The following is a 21,914-nucleotide window of genomic DNA, read 5'->3' as shown; positions in this document are numbered from 1 at the left end:
CCGGAGTGATTCTGTGAAACCCAAATCATATCATGACACTCCCCCCATCAAAACCTCCAGTGGCTCAGAATAAAAGCCAAAGTCCCTACAATGACCTCCAAGGCACTACATAACCTTGCCCCCATTCACCATCTTACCCCATGTCCTACACTTCTGGGCCTACTTTCAGTTCCTCTAAAAAGCCTACCACATTCCCATCTTCGGATGGGTTTTCTCTTTTCCTAGAAAGCTCCTCCCTCAGACCTCTACATAGCCGACACCCTCACTGCCTCTAAGTTTTAAATGCAAGGTTTCTCAGGGGCACCTGGGTGGCACAGCGGTTAAGCGTCTGCCTTCGGCTCCGGGCACGATCCCGGTGTTATGAGATCGAGCCCCACATCGGGCTCCTCCGCTATGAGCCTGCTTCTTCCTCTCCCACTCCCCCTGCTTGTGTTCCCTCTCTCGCTGGCTGTCTCTATCTCTGTCGAATAAATAAATAAAATCTTAAAATAAATAAATAAATAAATAAATAAATAAATAAATAAATAAATAAATAAATGCAAGGTTTCTCAACCGCAGCACTACTGATGTTTTGGGCTATCTAATTCGTTGTTGTGGGGACCTGCCCCATGTGCTGGAGGATGTTTAACAGCATCTCTGGCCTCTATCCACTAGACCCCACTAGCACTGCCCAATGATCCCCCACTGATAACAACCAAAAATGTCTCCAGACGTTGCCAAATGTCCGATGCAAGGCAAAACTTCCCCCCAGCTGAGAGTCAGTGCTTTATTCAAATACTATCTTCTTCATTAACCTTACCTTAACCCCATTTAAAATTACAACCCATGCTCACTTCGGGAGCACACATACCAAGATTGGAATGATACTGAGATTAGCGTGGCCCCTGGGCAAGAAGGACATACAAATTCATGAAACATTCCATATTTTTATCACCTCAAAGGATAAACACTGACAAAATTTGTTACTTGTAGAATCATGATTTAACTCCCTACCTCTTCTCTAAATAAACTTAATATTTTTAAGTTCTAGAACAACAACAACAAAATTACAACCCATGCTTCCCCCAATCCTAGAATTTCTTATCCTCCTGATTCTGCTGTACTTTTCCCATGGCATTTGTCTTAATCTGGTTGGGCCCCTATAACAAAAATACTGCAAACTGGGTGGCTTATAAACAGAAATTTATGTCTCACAGTTCTGGAGGCTGGGAAGTCCAAGATCAAGACACTGGCATATTCAGTGACTTACAAGAATTTGTTTCCTCTCATTCCCTGCATATTTCCAAACCACAATGCTTTGAAACCGGAACTCAATCACAAGAGTAAATTTGGAAAGAACTCAAATGCATGGAGGTTAAAGAGCATCCTGCTAAAGAATGAATGGATCAACCAGGAAATTAAAGAACTTTAAAAATTCATGGAAACAAATGAAAATGAAAGCACAACTGTTCAAAACTTTAAGGAGTCAGCAAAGGCAGTCCTAAGAGGGATGTACATAGCAATACAAGTCTTTTTCAAGAAACAAGAAAGGTCTCAAACACACAACCTAACCTTAAACCTAAAGAAGCTAGAAAAAGAACAGCAAATAAAGCCTAAACCCAGGAAAAGAGAATTAATAAAGATTAGAGCAGAAATCAATGAAATAGAAACCAAAAGAACAGTAGAACAGATCAACAAAACTAGAAGCTAGTTCTTTGAAAGAATTAATAAGATCGATAAACCCCTGACCAGACTTATCAAAAAGAAAAGAGAAAGGACCCAAATCAATAAAATCATGAATGAGAGAAGAGAGATCACAAGCAACACTGAAGAAATATAAACAATCTTAAGAACATATATCATGAGCAACTATATGCCAACAAATTAAGCAATCTGGAAGAAATGGATGCATTCCTAGAAATGTATAAACTATCAAAACTGAAACAGGAAGAAACAGAAAACCTGAAAAGCCCCATAACCAGCAAGGAAATTGAAGCAGTAATCAAACATCTCCCAACAAACAAGAGCCCAGGGCCAGATGGCTTCCAAGGGGAATTCTACCAAACATTCAAAGAAGAATTAATACCTATTCTTCTGAAGCTGTTTCAGAAAATAGAAATGGAAGGAAAACTTCCAAACCCGTTCTGTGAGGCCAGTATTACCCTGATCCCAAAACTAGAAAAAGACCCCATCAAAAAGGAGAACTACAGACCAACATCCCTGATGAACATCGATGCTAAAATACTCAACAAGACACTAGTCAACAGGATCCAACAGTACATTAAAAACATTATTCAACACGACCAAGTGGGATTTATTCCTGGGCTACAAGGTGGTTCAACATCTGCAAATCAATCAACGTGATACATCACATTAATAAAAGAAAGGACAAGAACCGTATGATCTTCTCAATTGTTGCAGAAAAGGCATTTGACAAAATACAGCATCCTTTCTTGATTAAAACTCTCCACAATAAAGAGATAGAGGGATGACAAAATACAGCAACCTTTCTTGATTAAAACTCCCCACAATGTAGAGATAGAGGGACATACCTCAATATCATAAAAGCCATATACAAAAAGCCTACAGCAAATATCATCCTTAATGGGGAAAAACTGAGAGCTTTTCCCCTAAGGTCAGAAAAATGACAGGGATGTCCACTCTTACCACTGTTGTTCAACATAGTACTAGAAGTCCTAGCCTCAGACAACAAAAGAAATAAAAGGCATCCAAATCATCAAAGAAGAAGTCAAACTCTCACCCTTGGCAGATGACATGATACTTTATGTGGAAAACCCAAAAGACTCCACCCCAAAATTGCTAGAACTCATACAGGAATTCACAAATGTGGCAGGATATTAATAATAATAATAATAATAATAATGCACAGAAATCAGTTGCATTTCTATACACTAACAATGAGACAGAAGAAAGAGAAATTAAGGAATGAATCCCATTTACAATTGCACCAAAAACCATGATACCTAGGAATAAACCTAACCAAAGAGGTAAAGGATCTGTACTCAGAAAACTATAGAACACTCATGAAAGAAACTGAGGAAGACACAAAGAAACGGAAAAACATTCCATGTTCATAGATTGGAAGAACAAATATTTTTAAATGTCTATGCTACCTAGAGCAATCTATACATTCAATGCAATCCCTATCAAAATATCATCAACTTTTTTCACAGAGCTGGAATAAATAACCCCAAAATTTGTATGGAACCAGAAAAGACCCTGAATAGCCAAAGGAATGTTGAAAAAGAAAACCAAAGCTGGAGGCATCACAATTCTGGACTTCAAGCTGCATTAGAAAGCTGTAATCATCAAGACAGTATGGTACTGGCACAAAAACAGACACATAGATCAATGGAACAGAATAGAGAACCCAGAAATGGACCCTCAACTCTATGGTCAACTAATCTTCCACAAAGAAGGAAAAAATATCCAATGAAAAAAGACAGTCTCTTCAACAAATGGTGCTGGGAAAACTGGAAAGACACATGCAGATGAAACTGGACCATTTCTTTACACCATACACAAAAATAGACTCAAAATGAATAAAAGACCTAAATGTGAGACAGGAATCCATCAAAATCCTAGAGGAGAACACAGGCAGCAACAACCTCTTTGACCTCGGCCACAGCAACTTCTTGCTAGACATGTCTTCAAAGGCAAGGGAAACAAAGGCAAAAATGAACTACTGGGAATCACCAAGATAAAAAGCTTTTGCCTAGCAAGGGAAACAGTCAACAAAACCAGAAGACAACTGACAGAACGGGAGAAGATATTTGCAAATGTCTTATCAGATAAAGGGCTAGTATCCAAAATCTATAAAGAACTTATTAAACTCAACACCCAAAGAACAAAGAATCCAATCAAGAAATGGACAGAAAACGTGAAAAGACATCTCTCCAGAGAAGACATACAAATGGCCAACAGACACATGAAAAACTACTCCACATCACTTGGCATCAGGGAAATACAAATCAAAACCACAATGAGATACCACCTCACACCAGTCAGAATGGCTACAATTAACAAGTCAGGAAACAACAGATGTTGGCGAGGATCCAGAGAAAGGGGACCCTCTTACACCGTTGGTGGGAACGTAAGCTGGTGCAGCTACTCTGGAAAACAGAATGGAGGGTCCTCAGAAAGTTGAAAATAGAGCTACTCTGTGACCCAGCAATTGCAGTACTGGGTATTTACCTCAAAGATACAAATGTAGTGATCTGAAGGGGCACCTGCGCCTCAATGTTTATAGCAGCAGTGTTCCACAATAGTGAAACTATGGAAAGAGCGCCGATGTCCATTGACAGATGAATGGATAAAGATGTGGTGTATATATACAATGGAATACTATTCAGCCATCAGAAACTGAAATCTTGCCATCTGAAACAACATGGATGGAACTAGAGGGTATTATGCTAAGCGAAATAAGTCAGAGAAAGACAATTACCATATGATCTCACTCATATGTGGAATTTAAGAAACAAAACAGATGAACATAGGGGAAGGGAGGGAAAATAAAACAGGATGAAATCAGAAAGGAAGGCAAATCATAAGAGACTCTTAATCACAGGAATCAAACTGAGGGTTGTTGGAGGGGAGGTGGGTGGGGGATGGGGTAACTGGGTGATGGGCATTAAGGAGAGCACATGATGTAATGAGCACTGGGTGTTATGTAAGACTCTTGCATCACTGAACTCTACCTGAAACTAATATTACACTGTAAGTTAATTGAATTTAAATTAAAAAAATAAAAAAAAATCTGTTTCCTCCCTGGCAACCATCTTTTCACTGTAACCTCACATGGAAGAAAGGACGAGCTAGCCTTCTGGGGTCTCTTTCATAAGAGCACTAATCCTAATCATAAGGGCTCTGCCCTCATGAACTAATCACCCCCTAAAGGCTCCACCTCCTAATACTATCACCTTGGGTGTTAGGATTTCAACATATGAAATGTGGGGTGACACATTCAGACCATAGCCACACTTATCACCTTCAAACATACCACACAATTTACTTTGTTATGTATTTTAAAAATTTATCTCCCTGACTAAAATGTAAGTTTTACAAGGGAAGGGACATTTTCTTCATTATTATATCCTAAGCACCAAGAACAGTAGTGCCCGGTACTTGTAGGTACTCAATAGTACTTGTTGAATTAATAAATGAAAGGAAGAACAAAAATAATGATAGAGTAGACAAGAGCAAATTAAAGTCTTAGAAGATGGAAAGCAGACTGAAGTGACAACTGAAGCAAGATGAAGGAAACTATATCCGGATTGCCTACAAAGGGGGACCTGATGAGAAATGAGGCTTATCTGCTCCATACATCCATAGGAAGGCTCAAACCTGAAGGTGCAAGTAAGGCACGAGGCTTAAAAGAGGGTATGAGGGGCGCCTGGGTGGCTCAGTGGGTCGAGCCTCAGGCTCTTGATTTCGGCTCAGGTTATGATCTCAGGGTCCTGAGATGGAGCCCTATATGGGACTTCGTGTTCAGCATGGAGTCTGCTTGTCCCTCTCCCTCTGCTCCTCCCTCTGCTTGTGCTCTGTCTCTCAAATAAATAAATAAAATCTAAAAAAAAAAAAAAAACAGGGTGTGACTGAAAGTCTAGACACCAAACTGGTAAACATCCTCATCCTACCAAGAACATCCATCTTCCTGTAGCAAGAGACTGCAGACCTTTTTCTCAGGAGGAAATGAACCCGTAAAGGCTCTGAATTTGGAGATACCAGGCGCTGTTATAGCGACAGAGGGGTGGAAACAGGAAGATTCCACGTAAATCTGCATTTTAAATGGTGGGAATCCCACCCCTTTTCCACGCCTCAATTCTAAAGGGCGAGCAGCCAGGCAAGAAACTTGGAGATAATTCTCTCAAGAAACTGAATAACTCCAAAGTCAAGATCTCCTGAGACAAACATATGGGGGACACCCTGAGGTAATCACCAGCGGTAAAGCCAAGAATCAACAAACCCACTCAAGCTGAACTGCCTCACTCTTAAATATGAATAGTCAAGTATCACCAGCTATTTAGTTAAAGTTTCCATTGTGAAAGACAATGACAGAACAGGAAAAAAACTCCTGAAGGAAGAGACAATTCAAAGAACAGAGAAAATGCATACACACACACACACACACACTACATTACTTTATTACTAAAAAAAGAACAAGATATTATACAAAAGGATCAGAGAACAAGAAAAATCTTTTGAAAATTAAAGGTAGGATAGTAGAAAAAGGGGCGCCTGGGTGGTGCAGTCATTAAGTGTTTGCCTTCGGCTCAGGGCGTGATCCCGGAGTTCTGGGATCGAGCCCCACATCAGGCTCCTCCAATAGGAGCCTGCTTCTTCCTCTCCCACTCCCCCTGCTTATGTTCCCTCTCTCACTGGCTGTCTCTCTCTCTGTCAAATAAATAAATAAAATCTTTAAAAAAAAGGATAGTAGAAAAAATTTCAATAAAGATGTTAGCTTTTATATCAAGAGAATTTCACAGAAAGGAAAACAAAAAGGCAGAGATGGAAAATAGGAAAGGAATGAGTAGCAGATTATAGATTCAATCCATGAGGTCCTAAATTCAAATAACTGGAGATATAAAGAAAATATAGAAAATGAGGGAAAGGAGGTAAGAAATAATACAGGAAAGTTTCCCACATCTGCAAGTATTCGCTTCCAGATTGACAAGTCCTGATTTGTATTCACCACAATGAATGAAAAAAAAAAAGGCCCACTGGGTCATGAAGTTTCAGAGATAAAGAAATTCCCTAAAAGCGTCTAGAGAAAAAGAGGAGCGAAATTACCTACAAAGGATCAGGACTTAAAGTAGCATTTAGACTCACACAACACTGGCAGTCAGATGACAATAAAACAGTATCTTCAAATTTATAAAGGCAAATTATTCAAACCCAAATCTAGAAATCTAGAAAAAGTTTCAGTCATATGTCAGGGAAGAAAAGACATTTATAGACATGAAAAGACTGTAAAACTTTACCTCCTAAGGCACCCTGCCTCAGGAAGCTAATGGAGGCTGTACTCCAGCCAAGTGGGGGTGTAAAACAGAAAAAGGAAGACAGGAGAGCAGCAAAAGGAGTCCTGGGATAATAGCCATGCAGAAGGTCTTGGGAGTCTAGGATGGAAGATTCCAAGAAAAAGGTCTTCAGGGAAAAAACTGAACTCAAGTTGTTGAGCATATGGAGAATGCAGATGAATGTTTGACGGAGCTCTAAGAGTACTTGGGGAAAAAATTAGCAATAGGTTCATAGGAAACTAAACCAATGGAAAAATGAGGTAGTTATCCATGCCAATAAAAAGTTATAAAAATCCATCACACCAAATAGGACTATGCAGCTATAAAAAAAAATGAAGTGCAGGGGCACCTTGTTAAGCTCAGGTTAAGCATCTGCCTTTGGTTCAGGTAATGATCCCAGAGTCCCTGGACTGAGCCCCACATTGGGCTCCCTGCTGAGCAACAGAGAGTCTGCTTCTCCTCTCCCTCTGCCCCTCCCCCCTCTTGGGCATGCTCTCTCTCTCTCTCACTCTCTCAAACAAAAAAAATAAAATCTTTAAAAAGAATGAAGTGCAATATTATGTGAAAAAAAAAAGGTGCAGGGGCGTCTGGCTGGCTCAGTCAATAGACTGCACGACTCTTGATCTCATGATTGTGGGTTCGAGCCCCACATGGGGTGTAGAGATTACTTAACAATAAAATCTTTAAAAAATCATTAGGAGAAAAACCAGGTGCAAAATAGGGTACATATTAAGCTACCTTTTAGCTAAGAAAAGCTTACTTTAAAAAAAAATAAGCAAAACCAAAACTGGTTACCTATAGAAAGAGGGAGGGAATTGGGTAGAAGGGAAAGAGATGAAAGCTAGAACACTCTAAAGGTACCTTTATTTTGTAGATTTGACCTTGGACCCATGTAAATATTTAACAAATTTGTAAAACAAAATTTAATCAAAATGAAAAAAAATCCCAAAAATTTGAAAGTGAGCAAAATGAAAAAAGTAAAAAAGAACTTGTATATCAAGTATCAAGTCTGTGGCTTTTTTAAAACAATTTTATTCATTTAGAGAGAGAAAGAGAGAGAGTACAAGTACGGGGGGGGGGGAACAGAGGGAGAGGGAGAGAATCTCAAGAAGACTCTGCACTGAGGGCAGAGCCCAACACGGGGCTTGATCCCAGGACTGTGAGATCATGACCTGAGCCGAAATCAAGAGCTGGATATTTAACCCAGGCACCCCAAATTAGTGGCTTAACTACAAAGAGAGGCAGTATTTCAAGAGGCACAATAATGTGACAAAAAGAACTGGATATAAATCTTGAGCTAAGTTATCACTTGTTGGTAGTAATATTGGTACTCATGTTCTGAAATTACTATATATATATATAGTAGCATATATATATAAGGATATATAGAATAGAATAAATAATTATGTTAATGTCAGGACTCAAATTTTCATCGTAAGACAAAAGATAAAATATAAAAATCAATGGATTTCAAAGTTGTGTCATTCCAAATTTTACTTTAATATATCGCTATGAACTAATATTTTCTCTTTAAAAAAATGTTCCTTGGCTCTGTCTACTAGAAAGGCCTTGAGGGGTGCCTGGGTGGCTCACTCATTAAGCGTCTGCCTTGAGCTCAGGTCGTGATCCCAGAGTCTAGGATCAAGCCCCACATCAGGCTCCTCCGCTGGGAGCCTGCTTCTTCCTCTCCCACTCCCCCTGCCTGTGTTCCCTCTCTCGTTGGCTGTCTCTATCTCTGTCAAATGAATAAATAAAATCTTTAAAAAAAATTAAAAAAAAGAAAGGCCTTGAAGTATTACCAACCCAGTATAAGTAAGCACCTCTAGCACCCATACTGTGCCTCCAAATACCATTTCCCACTAAGAGACAAGGATTCCTTGAAGAAATGGCTGGTTCCCAGTCTCAGGAAGAAAAGACTAGATGTACTAGAAATACCTTATCATTCCAGAACTACTAGGGCCATCCTAGGGCTGAGACAACTTAAAGCAGTTCCCACTGGCTAAAAACGGAACAATTTGAGTACCAAAAAATAATAGTAAATTCAGTGGACTAAAACATATCAAGTATGTTAAAAATCCATGATTTTGGGGCATGTAGGTGGCTCAGTCAGTTAAGTGTCTGCTTTTGGATCAGGTCATGATCCCAGGGTCCTGGGATCGAGCCCCATGTCAGGCTCCCTGCTCAATGGGGAGTCTGCTTCTCCCTCTCTTTCTGCTCCTCCCCCCAGCTTGTACTCTCTCTCTCAAATAAAATCTTTCTTAAAAATCCATGATTTCATAATGATACTGAAACAAACAAATTTAACTGATCATCTTTTCAAGAAGGTGAACCAACAATTTACCCTGTCTTGACTGTATCAGTACATGGGGTAACCAAATAGCTATAAGGAAAAGTAATTTTTAGAAGAATCCTAACTAATAAACGAAGACATGATAGACTAGGCAATGATCACCAATGACTACGAAAACCATTAGGTGAAAACCTGACAGGAAGTTTTTTAATGAGTGGATCAGGCTGATGACACTGAATCCACAGTTCAATCTTAACATCATTGAAAGAGAGCCCATCAGACATATACACGTTAAAAATATTCACACCTCAAGTTAAATCTGAATCTAATCATCTTGATCTACCAGTTTATAGGAAATACAGGGGACAGAGGAAGAACATTAAATAACATCATGAGAATTCAATCAGCAAAATCCAGAACAAGAATTTCCACAGGAAAACCAACTTCAAAAAATAAATTGCAAGGACAAAAAAATTAAGAGGGAAGGGTACTTACAAACTAAAAGAGAATGAAGAGACATGTCAATCAAATGCAATGTGTATACCTTGTTTGAATCCTGATTTGAACAAACCACCCATAAAACTCGAACCATTTGTATGATACATAGGTGTCAAACCTGAACATTTACTGGATATTTGATGATATTATGGGACAAATGTTTATTTCTGGATGTAATAATGGCATGAAGCTATGTTTAAAAAATTAAGTTCTTTTAGAACTCACACTGAAATATTCACATTTTATATGATATAATGTCTGGAATTTGCCTCAAACTAATCCAAATGGGTTGGCGAAATGTGGGATGGGTGAGAGTATAGATGAAGTAAGATTGGACAAATACTGATAGTTTTTGAACCTGGGGAATGGGTATATGGGGTTCGTTACACCATTCTCTAGTTTTATATGTTTGAAATTTTTCACAATATAAAATGAAAGGAAAATTTGTACAATAAAGGAAAACAAAATCTTAGTATATGTACTTGGCTCAGGAATGAATATCTACATAGTCATAACAATAGAAACACTAAATATTAATTTAACCAAGAATTGTGCAATAAAAATAGAAGAAGAAGGGTAGTTTGGGAAGAGAAACAAAGTAAAGGAGAGAAATTTTTTTTAAATATTTTTTAAAGATTTTATTTATTTATTTATTTATTTATTTATTTATTTATTTATTTATTTATTTGACAGAGAGAGCAAGAGCGCACAAGCAGGGGGGACAATAGAGGGAGAGAGAGAAAGAAGCAGACTCCCTGCTGAGCAGGGAGCCCGATGTGGGGCTCAATCCCAGGACCCTGGGATCATGACCCTAGCCAAAGGCAGATGCTTAACCATCTGAGCCACCCAGGTGCCCAGGGAGAGAAATTCTTATATGCCATAACTGGAAGTCAACAAATAATATCTAACTTGGATAAAGCAAAATACATCAGAATAATGTACTATTTAGAAATACAGAACACCAGAAGAAATAGCTAAAATAAATGCTGTGGTTTCTGGAAAGCAGGACTCAAGAGCAAAGAAGGGCGGGACAGAGGAGCATCATTTTTCCTTACTAACCTATTACTACTATTTGACTTTTAAAACTGTGTACCTGTATTTCTTTGATAGTATTTTATTTATAGACTGATTCTTAGGTCTTGGTGCTCTAGCTGTCAGCTCCTATAAAATTCATATTTTGACTCAAGAATCAAGAGTAGATATTAAAAAACCTCAAATCAGGGCAAACTAGGGTATCTTATCATCGTAATGGAATGGAATGTCACGACCAGGAACAGGGAAAGAGAGATGAAGGTATTAAAAAAGTGAGAGCAACCTAGGGCTACACAGAAGGTATTATTTTTATTTGCATCTGGCCTGTATTTGAGTACCTATTGGATTGGATTTTAGGTCCCAGGACAAATTTTGCAGGGAGAAAGAATTCCTCTGGATAGATGTGGAGGGTAAACAATTTGCCCAACAGAAGCTGGAAGGGCTAGAAACCTGGGTTCACCAAACATTTGATGAGCACCCGCCATATGTATGAATCTATGCTAAGTGCTGGGCTACAAGATTAAATAATCCACAGCTGCTACCTCCGCAGTCTCCTGTGGGAAACACCAATGCACAACAATGCAATACGGTGTAACGAGCGCAACAATAGGAGGTAAGCAATGGGAGATTAGAGTACAGAAAAGGGGAATCCCTAATCAGACTGAGGAGTCAGATAAGGTTTTCTACTGGATCTAATGCCTGAAATGAATCTTCGAGCGTAAGTAGAAGCTAAGGGGAGAAGACTGAGGGCACTGTGGAGAAAGGACAGCCTCAGGCAGGAGTGAGATAGCTTGACAGGATAACTTGAGTTCCTTACGAATGGAAAGAGCAAAGCAGGTGAGGATGTGGCAGAAGACGAGGCTAGGGACCTTCTGGTAAAGATCTGGCAGTGCAAAGATAACAAATTGAAGCTTTATTCTAAAAACTATTGGGTAATGCTGAAGAATTTTAAGCAAGAGTGTGGTATGATCTTATTTGCATTTTAAGGACGCCTTTGGCTGCAGTATAGAGAATAAACCAAAGTAAGGGGCTGGAACTAGTGAGACCAGTTTGGAAGTTATCGTAGTTTAGGCAAGGGAAGATGGTAGCTTGGAATTGAGTGTTGGTGATGGTGGTGGTAATGGTGGTGGAAATAGAAGAGGGTGGAGTCAAGGTATTTTTAGAAAGGAAAACTGACAGGACTTGGAGACTGATTAGATATGGCTGAGGAGGAAAGTGGGGATCAAGACAGAGGAGTCTAGGATGACATGTTTCTAGTACACTGTGCTACCATTTACTAAGGTGAGAAAAAAGAAGCATATTCTGAAAGGGAAGAGGATAAATTTGGTTTAGGGCAGTTTTCTCAACTGGAGGCAACTGTGCCCCCCAAGAGACATCTGGAGACATTTTTGGTTGTCACGACTAATCGACTAATGGCATCTAGTGAGTAGAGACCAGGGATGCTGCTAACGTCCTATAATGCACCTAACAGGTCCACACAACAAAAAGTGATCCAACCCAAAACGTCAGTAGTGCAGAAGCTGAGAAATCTTGATCTAGGGCAACGCTGATCTGAAGACCTCTGCAGGCCAGCTAAGTGAGGAAGTTCAGTAGCCTTTTAGAAATGCACCTCCTAAAGCTCAAGAGGGAACCAGAATGCAAATATGAGTTTAGGAGTTATCAATCTGTAGGTGGTCATTTCACCTACAACTCTACCTGGGTGCGATCTCCCATTAATGAACTTGAAAAGAAGGCCAAGGACAGAGTCCTGGGGGATACCAATACTTACAGTAAGAAAGGAGAGGAGAAAAAGATCCCATGGGAAAGACTAGGAAGTAGACAGCAAGACAGGAGGATAAACCATCACAGAAAGGAATCACATAAATCAAACAAAGAAAATGTTTCAAGAAGGGAAATAAGAAAAATAAGTGGTGTCAAAGGCAGAGAAAAGTTGAGTAAGTTAGGGAAAGTTTCCATTGGATTTGGCAAAATAGAGGTCACTGATGACTTTGACAAGACCAATTTCTATGGAGTGTTAAGGGCAGAAGAACCATGAGATTTTTTTTAAAATGGGAGATATTTAATATGTTTATGAACCAAAAGAAAAGAGTCAACAGAAGTCATAGGGAAGGAGGTACAGAAATAGGAAAAAGAGGGTATGTAATAAAGGAGCGAGGATCTAGAAGAGGGAAGAGATGAGTCCAACATGGTGTTTCAAGGAAGGATAGCCTTAGACAGGGAGAAGACCAACCACCTCTTTCACTGAAATAGGAGGAAAGGAGGGATAAGATTTCAGTGAAATTGGTAGATGTTAGGAGAAGAAGCTAAGAGAGTTCTCATGTGATGCCCTTAATTTTTTAGGGAAGAATGAGGCACAATCATCTACTAAGGGCAAGGGTAAAAGTGATGGGGCAGGGAACTGAAGAGACGTAAGGGTTTAGAGAAGGTGCTGAAGAGAATGGGAGAAGAAACTGATAAGGCCCATATAGGAAGATTTCTGGAGAACAATTCTACAAACAAAGCTGCATCCTAGCAGCGAAATCTTGGAGGTCAAGATGTGTCCTATTAGAAGGCACCACGCAAGTGTCAGGAACTTAAGTCGTTAGGAGGGTGGGTGCTGGTAAGAACCAACAGGGAATAAGAGTGTCAGTTGGGAGTCCTGTTCAGTCCTCATGAGGAAGGCTTTTGACTTGTTTTTTTAAGTTCCACGAGGGCAGGTACCATGCCTATTTGAGTCATCACTGGATCCCCAGCACCTGGCACAGTGCCCAACGCATAGTAGGCACTCAATAAACAGCAGGTGCATAAAAAGAGAAGGATATAAAAATGTCTTAGAGGCCAACCTCACGATGTAGATACCTTACCACTTACATTTCCCATGGTATTTCTCAGTTCTGTTCTGCCGAAAACACTAGCCTTCCAAATATTTCAGACACTTGTCACCTGTGAGACTGCCCTCACTGGTACCTCTTTTTCCTAATACTTCCTTCCTATTAAATTCTTCGGATGCCTGACATGTGCAATAATGGATAAAGTTCTCTCTCCTGCTCTCCACCCTCCCTGAAATGAAACACTAGCTCTGTTCTCTCCGTGTTACAAGGTATGCTCTCAGAACAGAGCACCTCCTTCCCTGTCGCACCAGAGGCCGCTCTATTATTAAAATGTCAGGGACACTACAGTCACAGACTGCAATGCCTAGGGTTATCTTCAACCAGCCCTTGTTTCTCATTACCTGTGCCACTTGATTGTGTTTCTCAGGGATGTTTTTCAGATGGTTAGACCGTACACAGACGATGCTTCTGTCTAAAGAAAGAAAACGAATTTGATTTACATGGTTTCCTTGATGAAAGATTATTTAGAAATGTCTGGCCATTCAAATCCCCTCCCTCAGAGAGGCATACGCAGATCTGAAGAAGTACCTAATTCAAGCTCAAGGCCATTTTACAGAGATAACCTGTTTCCTGGTCTAGCCATTATGAAGTTGATGCTTAATAGAGCTAGTCTGCAATATTTTCTCTCATGCCACAAATGCACCAATATGACAAGGTCTGTTTTCTGTTCAGATTTCAAGAGGGAAATAAAATGTAATGGGTTTTGTTTTTGTTACCGAATAATAGAACACTGATGTCATATAGTCATTTTATTCAGCACACAAGCGGGGGGAAAGCCAAGTGCCTGCCCTAATGAACTCTAGTTTAAGGCATATGGGTATTAAACAGTGTGACTAATATAAAATGATGGTGTTTCAAGTGGATTTATTGAAAATGGGCAAATGGAAAGTTCAGGAATGGAATCCGGGAATGGGTACTGGAATTAAGTCTCAGAAATATGCCACTGTGATCTCCCCCACCACTACTCACCCCCTCTACCAGTTACTTTAAGGCAGATTTATCACAGAAGGCTCCAGCTTTCAGGGATATGGAGATATGAAATAGAAAAGGTGACTCTCTAATAAAGAGGAGACTGCTCCCAGTTTGGAAAAGGAGCATAAAATGATGATGATGACAATGGTGAGTGGGCAGTGGCAACAACATTAACATTTACTAAGTGATAACTGGGGCTCAGGCATATGACTTTTAGAGGAAGAAAGGGTAAAGGTGGTGATTCCTAGTACTAAGTGACAATGACTACCCACCAAAAAGCATCCAAAAATAACTTTGTGATCATGTTCTGCATCAAAGACTTCATCCTTCTCCTTCAAGGCTGCCATATTTTCCACTCCTCTCCACCCCCACTGACACCGTTCCTGCACCTTCCCTCTCCTCTCAGCCCTTGGTTTGCTATTTGTACTAGTTATGGCCTTCAACTGACCTCTCCAAGTTCCCAGGTAGTAACCCACAGTCTTTGGATTGCCATCTGGACCTCGGTTCACAGAGAAGGTAGACTTATTTCGGTAGCCATTGATGACAGGCTGGAGAAGGCAGGGCACGAGAAGAACAATAGGACAAATGAAATCAAAGAGAACAACAATAAAAGGAATGTAAGAATGTTCTCTGGATGAGGACAAATAAATGGTGCTTGCTTGGAAGGTATGGCGTATGTGAAAGTCCATAGCTGAGGTCAGGACACTCCACAGACACTCCATAGCGGAAAGCAGTTTCAATCTTGCCGTGAAGCAGGGGTCAGCAAACTTTCTCAGTGAAGGGCCAGATAACAAGTTATTTTAGGCTTTGCAAGTCATATGGTCCTTGTCACAACTACTTAACTCTGCCATGCAGTGCAAGAGCAGCCAGGAACAATCCATAAACAAGCAAGCTCCGCTGTGTTCCAATAAAGCTTTACAAAATAAAGCAAGGGTGGGGGACAGATATGGCCTAAGGGCCATAGTTTGCCAACCTCTGCCTTAAATTAAGTTCTGTCTCTCTGAGGCCTCATTAAGTTTTCAAAGTCTGAAATCTTTCTACAGAGGTAATACTGTAGTGGTTGGAGAAAGTGAGCTTTGCATCAAATAGACCTGAGTGTAAACCTCAGCTCTGACACTTTCTAGATGTGTGTCCTTGGGCAAATTACTTAATCTCTCTGAACCTCAACATCTTCATCTATAAAACGATACTGCCTACCCCTCAGGGTGACTATAACAGTCACTGATGATGCATGCTAATCACGTAGTACAGACAATGTGCTAGACAATGATGCAGCCTAATCACTTAGCACAGGGCCTGGTTCCCAGAAAGTGCCCAGTAGGTACTGGCTGATATTATTAGCTATTAAGGGGACTTAGTAGATAAAGGATAGGGAAGTGGTGGCTTACAGAGGGTATAATAGGATGGAGAAGACAAGCGAGCCCCTCAGCTCTGGGTGCAGATGTTGTCACATTGACTCCATTGAGCTTTTGGAGGTAAGACTCCAGTCTCCGTAAAATTTTTTTCTGAGCTTCAAATTTCACCTGCAAAAGAATGTATGAAGTGAAACAAAAAGACTTATGCAGTATAACCTCAAAGAATGGAAAACAAAGAAGAAAAGAGAAAGCTATCCCACAGATTCCTGGGTCATGGTCTTAGCAGATAAGGAACCCACAATGATGGGACAGCAAACAGACCAAGGACGGTACTGGGAGAAAGGTCAAGAGTGAGCTTTTGTGTAAGCTCTTCATTTTAACCAACCTTTCAGAATGAACACTCAAGCTATAGGTCAGTGCTGTGATAATGGAAATGTTTTATGTTGGTATTATGTGCTATATAATATGGTAACCACTAGCCACATGTGGCTAATGAGCACCTGAAATGAGGCTCATGTGACTGAGGAACTGAGTTTTTAATCTCATTTAATTTTAGTTAAGGTATACAGTCAGTCACCTCTGCTATAACAGGACATAAGCATTTCTACACTATGCTATGCAAAATCACACACAAAAAATCACAGGGCATTAAGAGTACACTTATCTTGATGAGCATGAATGTATAGAATTGCTGAATCACTATACTGTACACTGAAAACTAATACTGTATGTATTAGTATTAATTAAAATTAAAAAAAAAGAAATCACAGGGCTCATGGGAAAAATGGGGTTAGGCACACACATTCCAAAACTTTATCAGTAACGCACATAAAAAGGATAGCAACCTAACAAAAAGGGTAATACAGTTTTCCACGTTAAATGGTTAAGAAATGGGGCACCTGGATGGTTTAGTTGGTTAAGCGTCTGCCTTTGGCTCAGGTCATGATCTCAGGGTCCTGGGATCGGGCCCTGTATCAGGCTCCCTGACCAGTGGGGAGTCTGCTTCTCCCTCCGCCCCTCCCCTGCTTGTACACTCTCTCTCGAATAAATAAATAAAATCTTAAAAATAATAAAAATTAAAAAATAGGGACGCCTGAGCAGCTCAGTTGTGGTTAAGCGGCTGCCTTTGGCTCAGGTCATGATCCCATGGTCCTGGGATCAAGTCCCACATGAGGCTGCTGGCTCAGCGGGGAGCCTGCTTCTCCCTCTGCCTGCTGTTCCCCCTGCTTGTGTGCGTTCTCTCTCTCTCTGACAAATAAATACATAAAATCTTAAAAAAAATAAATCATTAAGAAACGGATACATACCACAATAAGGAAGGCACTTTTCCCTGACAAAGTGGCTGTCCACTTGTGAATTTTCATGAAGTGGTGAAAGGAGGGTTATGTGTCACAAAAAGATCTAGCAGCAGACGTGGATGAGTGTGGCTCATACCACATTAAGTAAACTGCGGGAATCCGTACATGTTTGAGGCATGTGTGCGTGTTCATTTTATGTATTCTTATGCAGCTCAGTTCTGCTGGGTACAGTTTGCTTCTTTCATCTGGTGTTTCTCGAGGACAAAAAAAACCATCACTCCTAAACCAATGCGAAATTTGCATTATGTTCAAGTTGTGCCTTAATCTATCAATCTCTTGGAACAAATTTATGTTTTTAAAACAAGCATTACTGCAGAATTGACTGTGTTTAAAATCAAACAGCCACATGTAGCTAGTGGCTACTGGGTTGGAAAGTGCAGCTATGTATAAAGCAGCAAAAGTACTTGCTACTCACACATACAGAGAATAACAAAAAAGCAAGGGAGAAAGGACACAGGGGCGCCTGGGTGGCGCAGTCGTTAAGCATCTGCCTTTGGCTCAGGGCGTGATCCCAGCGTTCTGGGATCGAGCCCCACATCAGGCTCCTCTGCTATAAGCCTGCTTCTTCCTCTCCCACTCCCCCTGCTTGTGTTCCCTCTCTCGCTGGCTGTCTCTGTCAAATAAATAAAATAAAATCTTTAAAAAAAAAAAAAGGACACAGGCATTTCCCAATATGGCTCCCGAGTTTGGAAGACGTAATAGGTGCAAAGTTAAAATTTCAGATTCATATTACTTAGCCACCAAAAAGAACGAAATTTTGCCATTTGTAATGATGTGGATGGAACTAGAGGGTATTATGCTAAGCAAAATAAGTCAGTCAGAGAAAGACAAATACCATATGACTTCACTCACATGTGGAATTTAAGAAACAAAACAGATGAACAGAGGGGAAGGGAAGGAAAAATAAAATAAGATGAAAACAGAGGGAGGCAAACCATAAGAGACTCTTAACTATCAGAAATAAACTGAAGATTGCTGGAGGGGAGGTGGGTGGGGGGATGGGGTAACTGGGTGATGGGCATTAAGGAGGGCACTTGAAGTAATGAGCACTGGGTGTTGTTCGCAACAGATGAATCGCTAAATTCTACCATTAAAACTACTAATACAGTGTATGCTAATATAAAGAAAGAAATACATTTGAAAAAAACTTTTCAGATTCATTAGCATGTTGATTTTAAGCACCTGTTGGGTCATCCGGATAAAGCTGTCCACTCAAACTTCCTACAAGTCTGGCACCATTCACTCTGATGGAACTGGGGAGTGAAAACATAAGCTAGGTACCAACCTTGAGCTGGTCCTCATAGCTTAGCCTCCAGAGTGGTGTCACAACATCAGCCAGCCTGAAAAAAAATAATTCAGGCACTTCATTCATTCTATAAATATGTACTAAGCACCTACTATGCATAAGTACTTCCTGCCACCATTTTCTCTGGCGTTTTACTTGTTCAGAAAACCTAACTCTCATGCCCCTGGGGAGATACAGTCTGGGAGAAGAGCCCATTTTGGTGCTGTCTACTTAACAACACAGAACAGATGGGCAAACTTAATATAAGAAAAATCCAGATTTATCAGGAGGTAATTAATCATATTACAAAAGGCTTCACTGTTGGGTTCCTTTAAATAGCTCACCTCCCTAATGCTTTTAAAATATAATTTGATTTAGAAAATACATTTGTTGCATAAAATGAGGTATATTTGTGTTTGCATGGCTGCAACGGGACTATTCATTTGTAAGCCATCTGATCCCTCTCTGGATTCCTAATCTTCGGTGTACCCGTCCTGGACCTTTATACAGACAAGGTACCAGTTTAATATCTCATTTCTGTGAAAAACATACTTAAAGGCAAGGAGAATATTTTCTGCCATCACAAAGCATTTCCACCAACATTCTTCAGGTGTCTTCAAATTAGCCCTGGGTATCCTACCTTAGGCGCCCCCTTGAACCCTTGCAATGCCATGTTAGTTACATCAGGAATACAGATTTTAGTAGGCCCAGAGATTCAGACTTGCTAATGGGAAAGGATATCCGCCTGGGCCTTACCTTTCCTGCCAGGAACCATCAAGTGGTCCAACATGGCTTGGTTTCTTCTGACTTTTCTGTCCTCTTTGACGCTTCTTGGCTATCATGCCAGTGAAGTTTCCCTCACATGCTGAGCCCAAAAAGAGCTGTGACCAACCTGGAGGTTTTGTGGCACACCAGGGGAGCAATCCTGGTTTGGAGGTGAGCCCCACCCTGGAGAGGAAACACCTCGGGCTATGCATTGGGACTCTTCTCTTAATCCTTGCCAACCACAGAAACACTGAAGTTCCCCTGAATGGAAGGTGAACAAACAGAAGTTGGGAAGCAGAAACACAACTCCCAACCCCCTTCATGCATTTATAAACCCTTATGGAAGGTCAGCACCCAGCACCGTGCCGGGCACAGAGTCAACACTTGGTAAAAGCAGGCCTGCTGAATGGAACTGAATTACTGCGTGTCAGGTACTGCTTAGGTTTCCAAAATAAAAAGATGAGGAAAATATACTCTTTGTCCTCTAGGGAAGAGTTCAACTCTGAACACACTTCCATGGCTAGTCCCTCTCCATAAATAAATAAAATAAAATAAGAAAGACAGTTCTCTTCAGCAAGTGATGTTGGGAAAATTGCACAGCCACATGCAAAAGAATGAAACTGGACCACTCTCTTACACCATACACAAAAACAGACTTAAAGTGGGTGAAAGACCTAAATGCGAGACAAGAATCCATCAAAATCCTAGAGAACACAGGCAGCAACCTCTTTGACTTTGGCCACAGCGACTTCTTGCTAGACATGTCTCCAAAGGCAAGAGAAACAAAATTGAAAATGAACTATTGGGACTTGACCAAGATAAAAAGCTTTCGCACAGCTAAGGAAACAGTAAACAAAACTAAAAGGCAACCTTCAGAATGGGAAAAGATATTCGCAAATTTCTTATCAGATAAAGGGCTAGTATCCATAATCTATAAAGCACTTATCAAACTCAACACCCAAACAACCCAAAAAATACAGTCAAGAAATGGGCAGAGGACACTAACAGACATTTCTCCAAAGAAGACATACAAATGGCCAATGGACACATGAAAAAATGCTCCACATCACTCCACATAAGGAAAATACAAATCAAAACCACAGTAAGATAAAACCTCACACCAGCCAGAATGGTTACAATTAACAAGTCAGGAAACAACAGTTGTTGGCAAGGATGCAGAGAAAGGGGACCCTCTTACACTGTTGGTGGGAAGGCAAGCTGGTGCAGCCACTTTGGAAAACAGTATGCAGTTTTCTCAAAAAGTTTAAAATAGAGCTACCCTATGACCCAGCAATTGTATTACTAGGTATTTATCCAAAGAATACAAACATAGTGATCCGAAGGGGTACACACACCCCAGTGTTTATAGCAGCAATGTTCCACAATAGCCAAACTATGGAAAGAGCCCAGATGTCCATCAAGAGATGAATGGATAAAGAAGATGTGGTATACATACACACACACACACACACACACACACACACACACACACACACAACGGAGTATTACTCAGCCATCAAAAAGAATGAAATCTTAACATTTGCAATGACATAGATGGAACTAGAGGGTATTATGCTAAGCAAAATAACTCAATCAGAGAAAGACAAATTCCATATGATTTCACTCGTATGTGGAATTTAAGAAACAAAACAGATGAACACAGGGGAAGGGAAGGAAAAATAAAATAAGATGAAAATAGAGAGTGAGGCAAACCTTAATAGATGCTTAATTCTAGGAAACAAATAGAGAGTTGCTGGAGGGAAGGTGGGTGGTGGGAACAGGTAATTGGGTGATGGGCATTAAGGAGGGCACTTGAAGTAATGAGCACTGGGTGTGATATGCAACTGATGAATCACTAAATTCTACCCCTAAAACTAATAATACAGTATATGTTAATTAAATTGAACATATAAAGAATTTAAATCAAGAATTTAATAAAATTCTATTATTCTAATCTAATTCTAAACCAATTCTAAATCAAGAATTTAATTAAAAAATAAAAATAAAAAAGAGGAAAAAAAGCAAGTTCAGGGGTGCCTGGGTGGCTCACTGTGTTGGGCATCTGACTCTTGGTTTTGGCTCAGGTCATGATCTCATGGGTCATGGGATCAGGCCCTGCGTTGGGCTCTGCACTCTGTGGGGAAACTGCTTGAAGATTTTGTCCCTCTGCTTCTCCCCCTGCTCATACATGCTCTCGCTCACTATCTCTCTCTCTCAAATAAATAAATAAATCATTTTAAAAAAGCAAATTCATGTTTGAGGCATGTGTTTGCAATGGTAAGGAAAATAACCAAATGGAAACATTCAACAAGTAGAGAAGCAGTACTACGAGTCATGAGAGAAGTCAGGGTTAGAGATTTGGTGGAGTGTCTATAAGTACAAGCTATAAGATTAAAAAAAAAAGAGCTTTCAGTAAAGAGAAGAGCAAAAGACCAATGACTACACCTGGGGGAAAGGAAATTTCTAGAGAACA

At 40.2% G+C, this 21,914-nt stretch overlaps 1 protein-coding gene and 1 non-coding gene across 4 annotated transcripts in view; one reads left to right on the top strand and one right to left on the bottom strand.

Annotated features, from left to right (window-relative positions):
- TRMT2B (tRNA methyltransferase 2B) overlaps positions 1-21,914 on the bottom strand; it is a 44,111-nt gene that overhangs the window by 18,906 nt on the left and 3,291 nt on the right. For all 3 annotated transcript variants that reach the window (XM_045803616.2, XM_087860345.1, XM_087860346.1), the window contains exons 2-6: positions 19,433-19,702; positions 18,677-18,731; positions 16,067-16,201; positions 15,127-15,226; positions 14,048-14,118 (exon numbers count right to left, since the gene is read on the bottom strand). In XM_045803616.2, coding sequence (XP_045659572.2) covers positions 14,048-14,118; positions 15,127-15,226; positions 16,067-16,201; positions 18,677-18,731; positions 19,433-19,653 — 582 coding nt within the window. In that variant the 5' untranslated portion in view covers positions 19,654-19,702. The remainder of the gene's footprint in view (positions 1-14,047; positions 14,119-15,126; positions 15,227-16,066; positions 16,202-18,676; positions 18,732-19,432; positions 19,703-21,914) is intronic.
- LOC123796200 (U6 spliceosomal RNA) lies at positions 826-929 on the top strand. Its single transcript, XR_006780701.1, has one exon. It is a non-coding gene; the product is annotated as a U6 spliceosomal RNA (small nuclear RNA).

The sequence above is a fragment of the Ursus americanus genome, chromosome X (assembly GCF_024610735.1).
Source record: "Ursus americanus isolate L20-20 chromosome X, mUrsAme1.1.p, whole genome shotgun sequence".
NCBI classification, from domain to species: domain Eukaryota; kingdom Metazoa; phylum Chordata; class Mammalia; order Carnivora; family Ursidae; genus Ursus; species Ursus americanus.
Note: the sequence above shows the minus strand (reverse complement) of the source record. Positions and strands in the feature narration are given on the sequence as shown.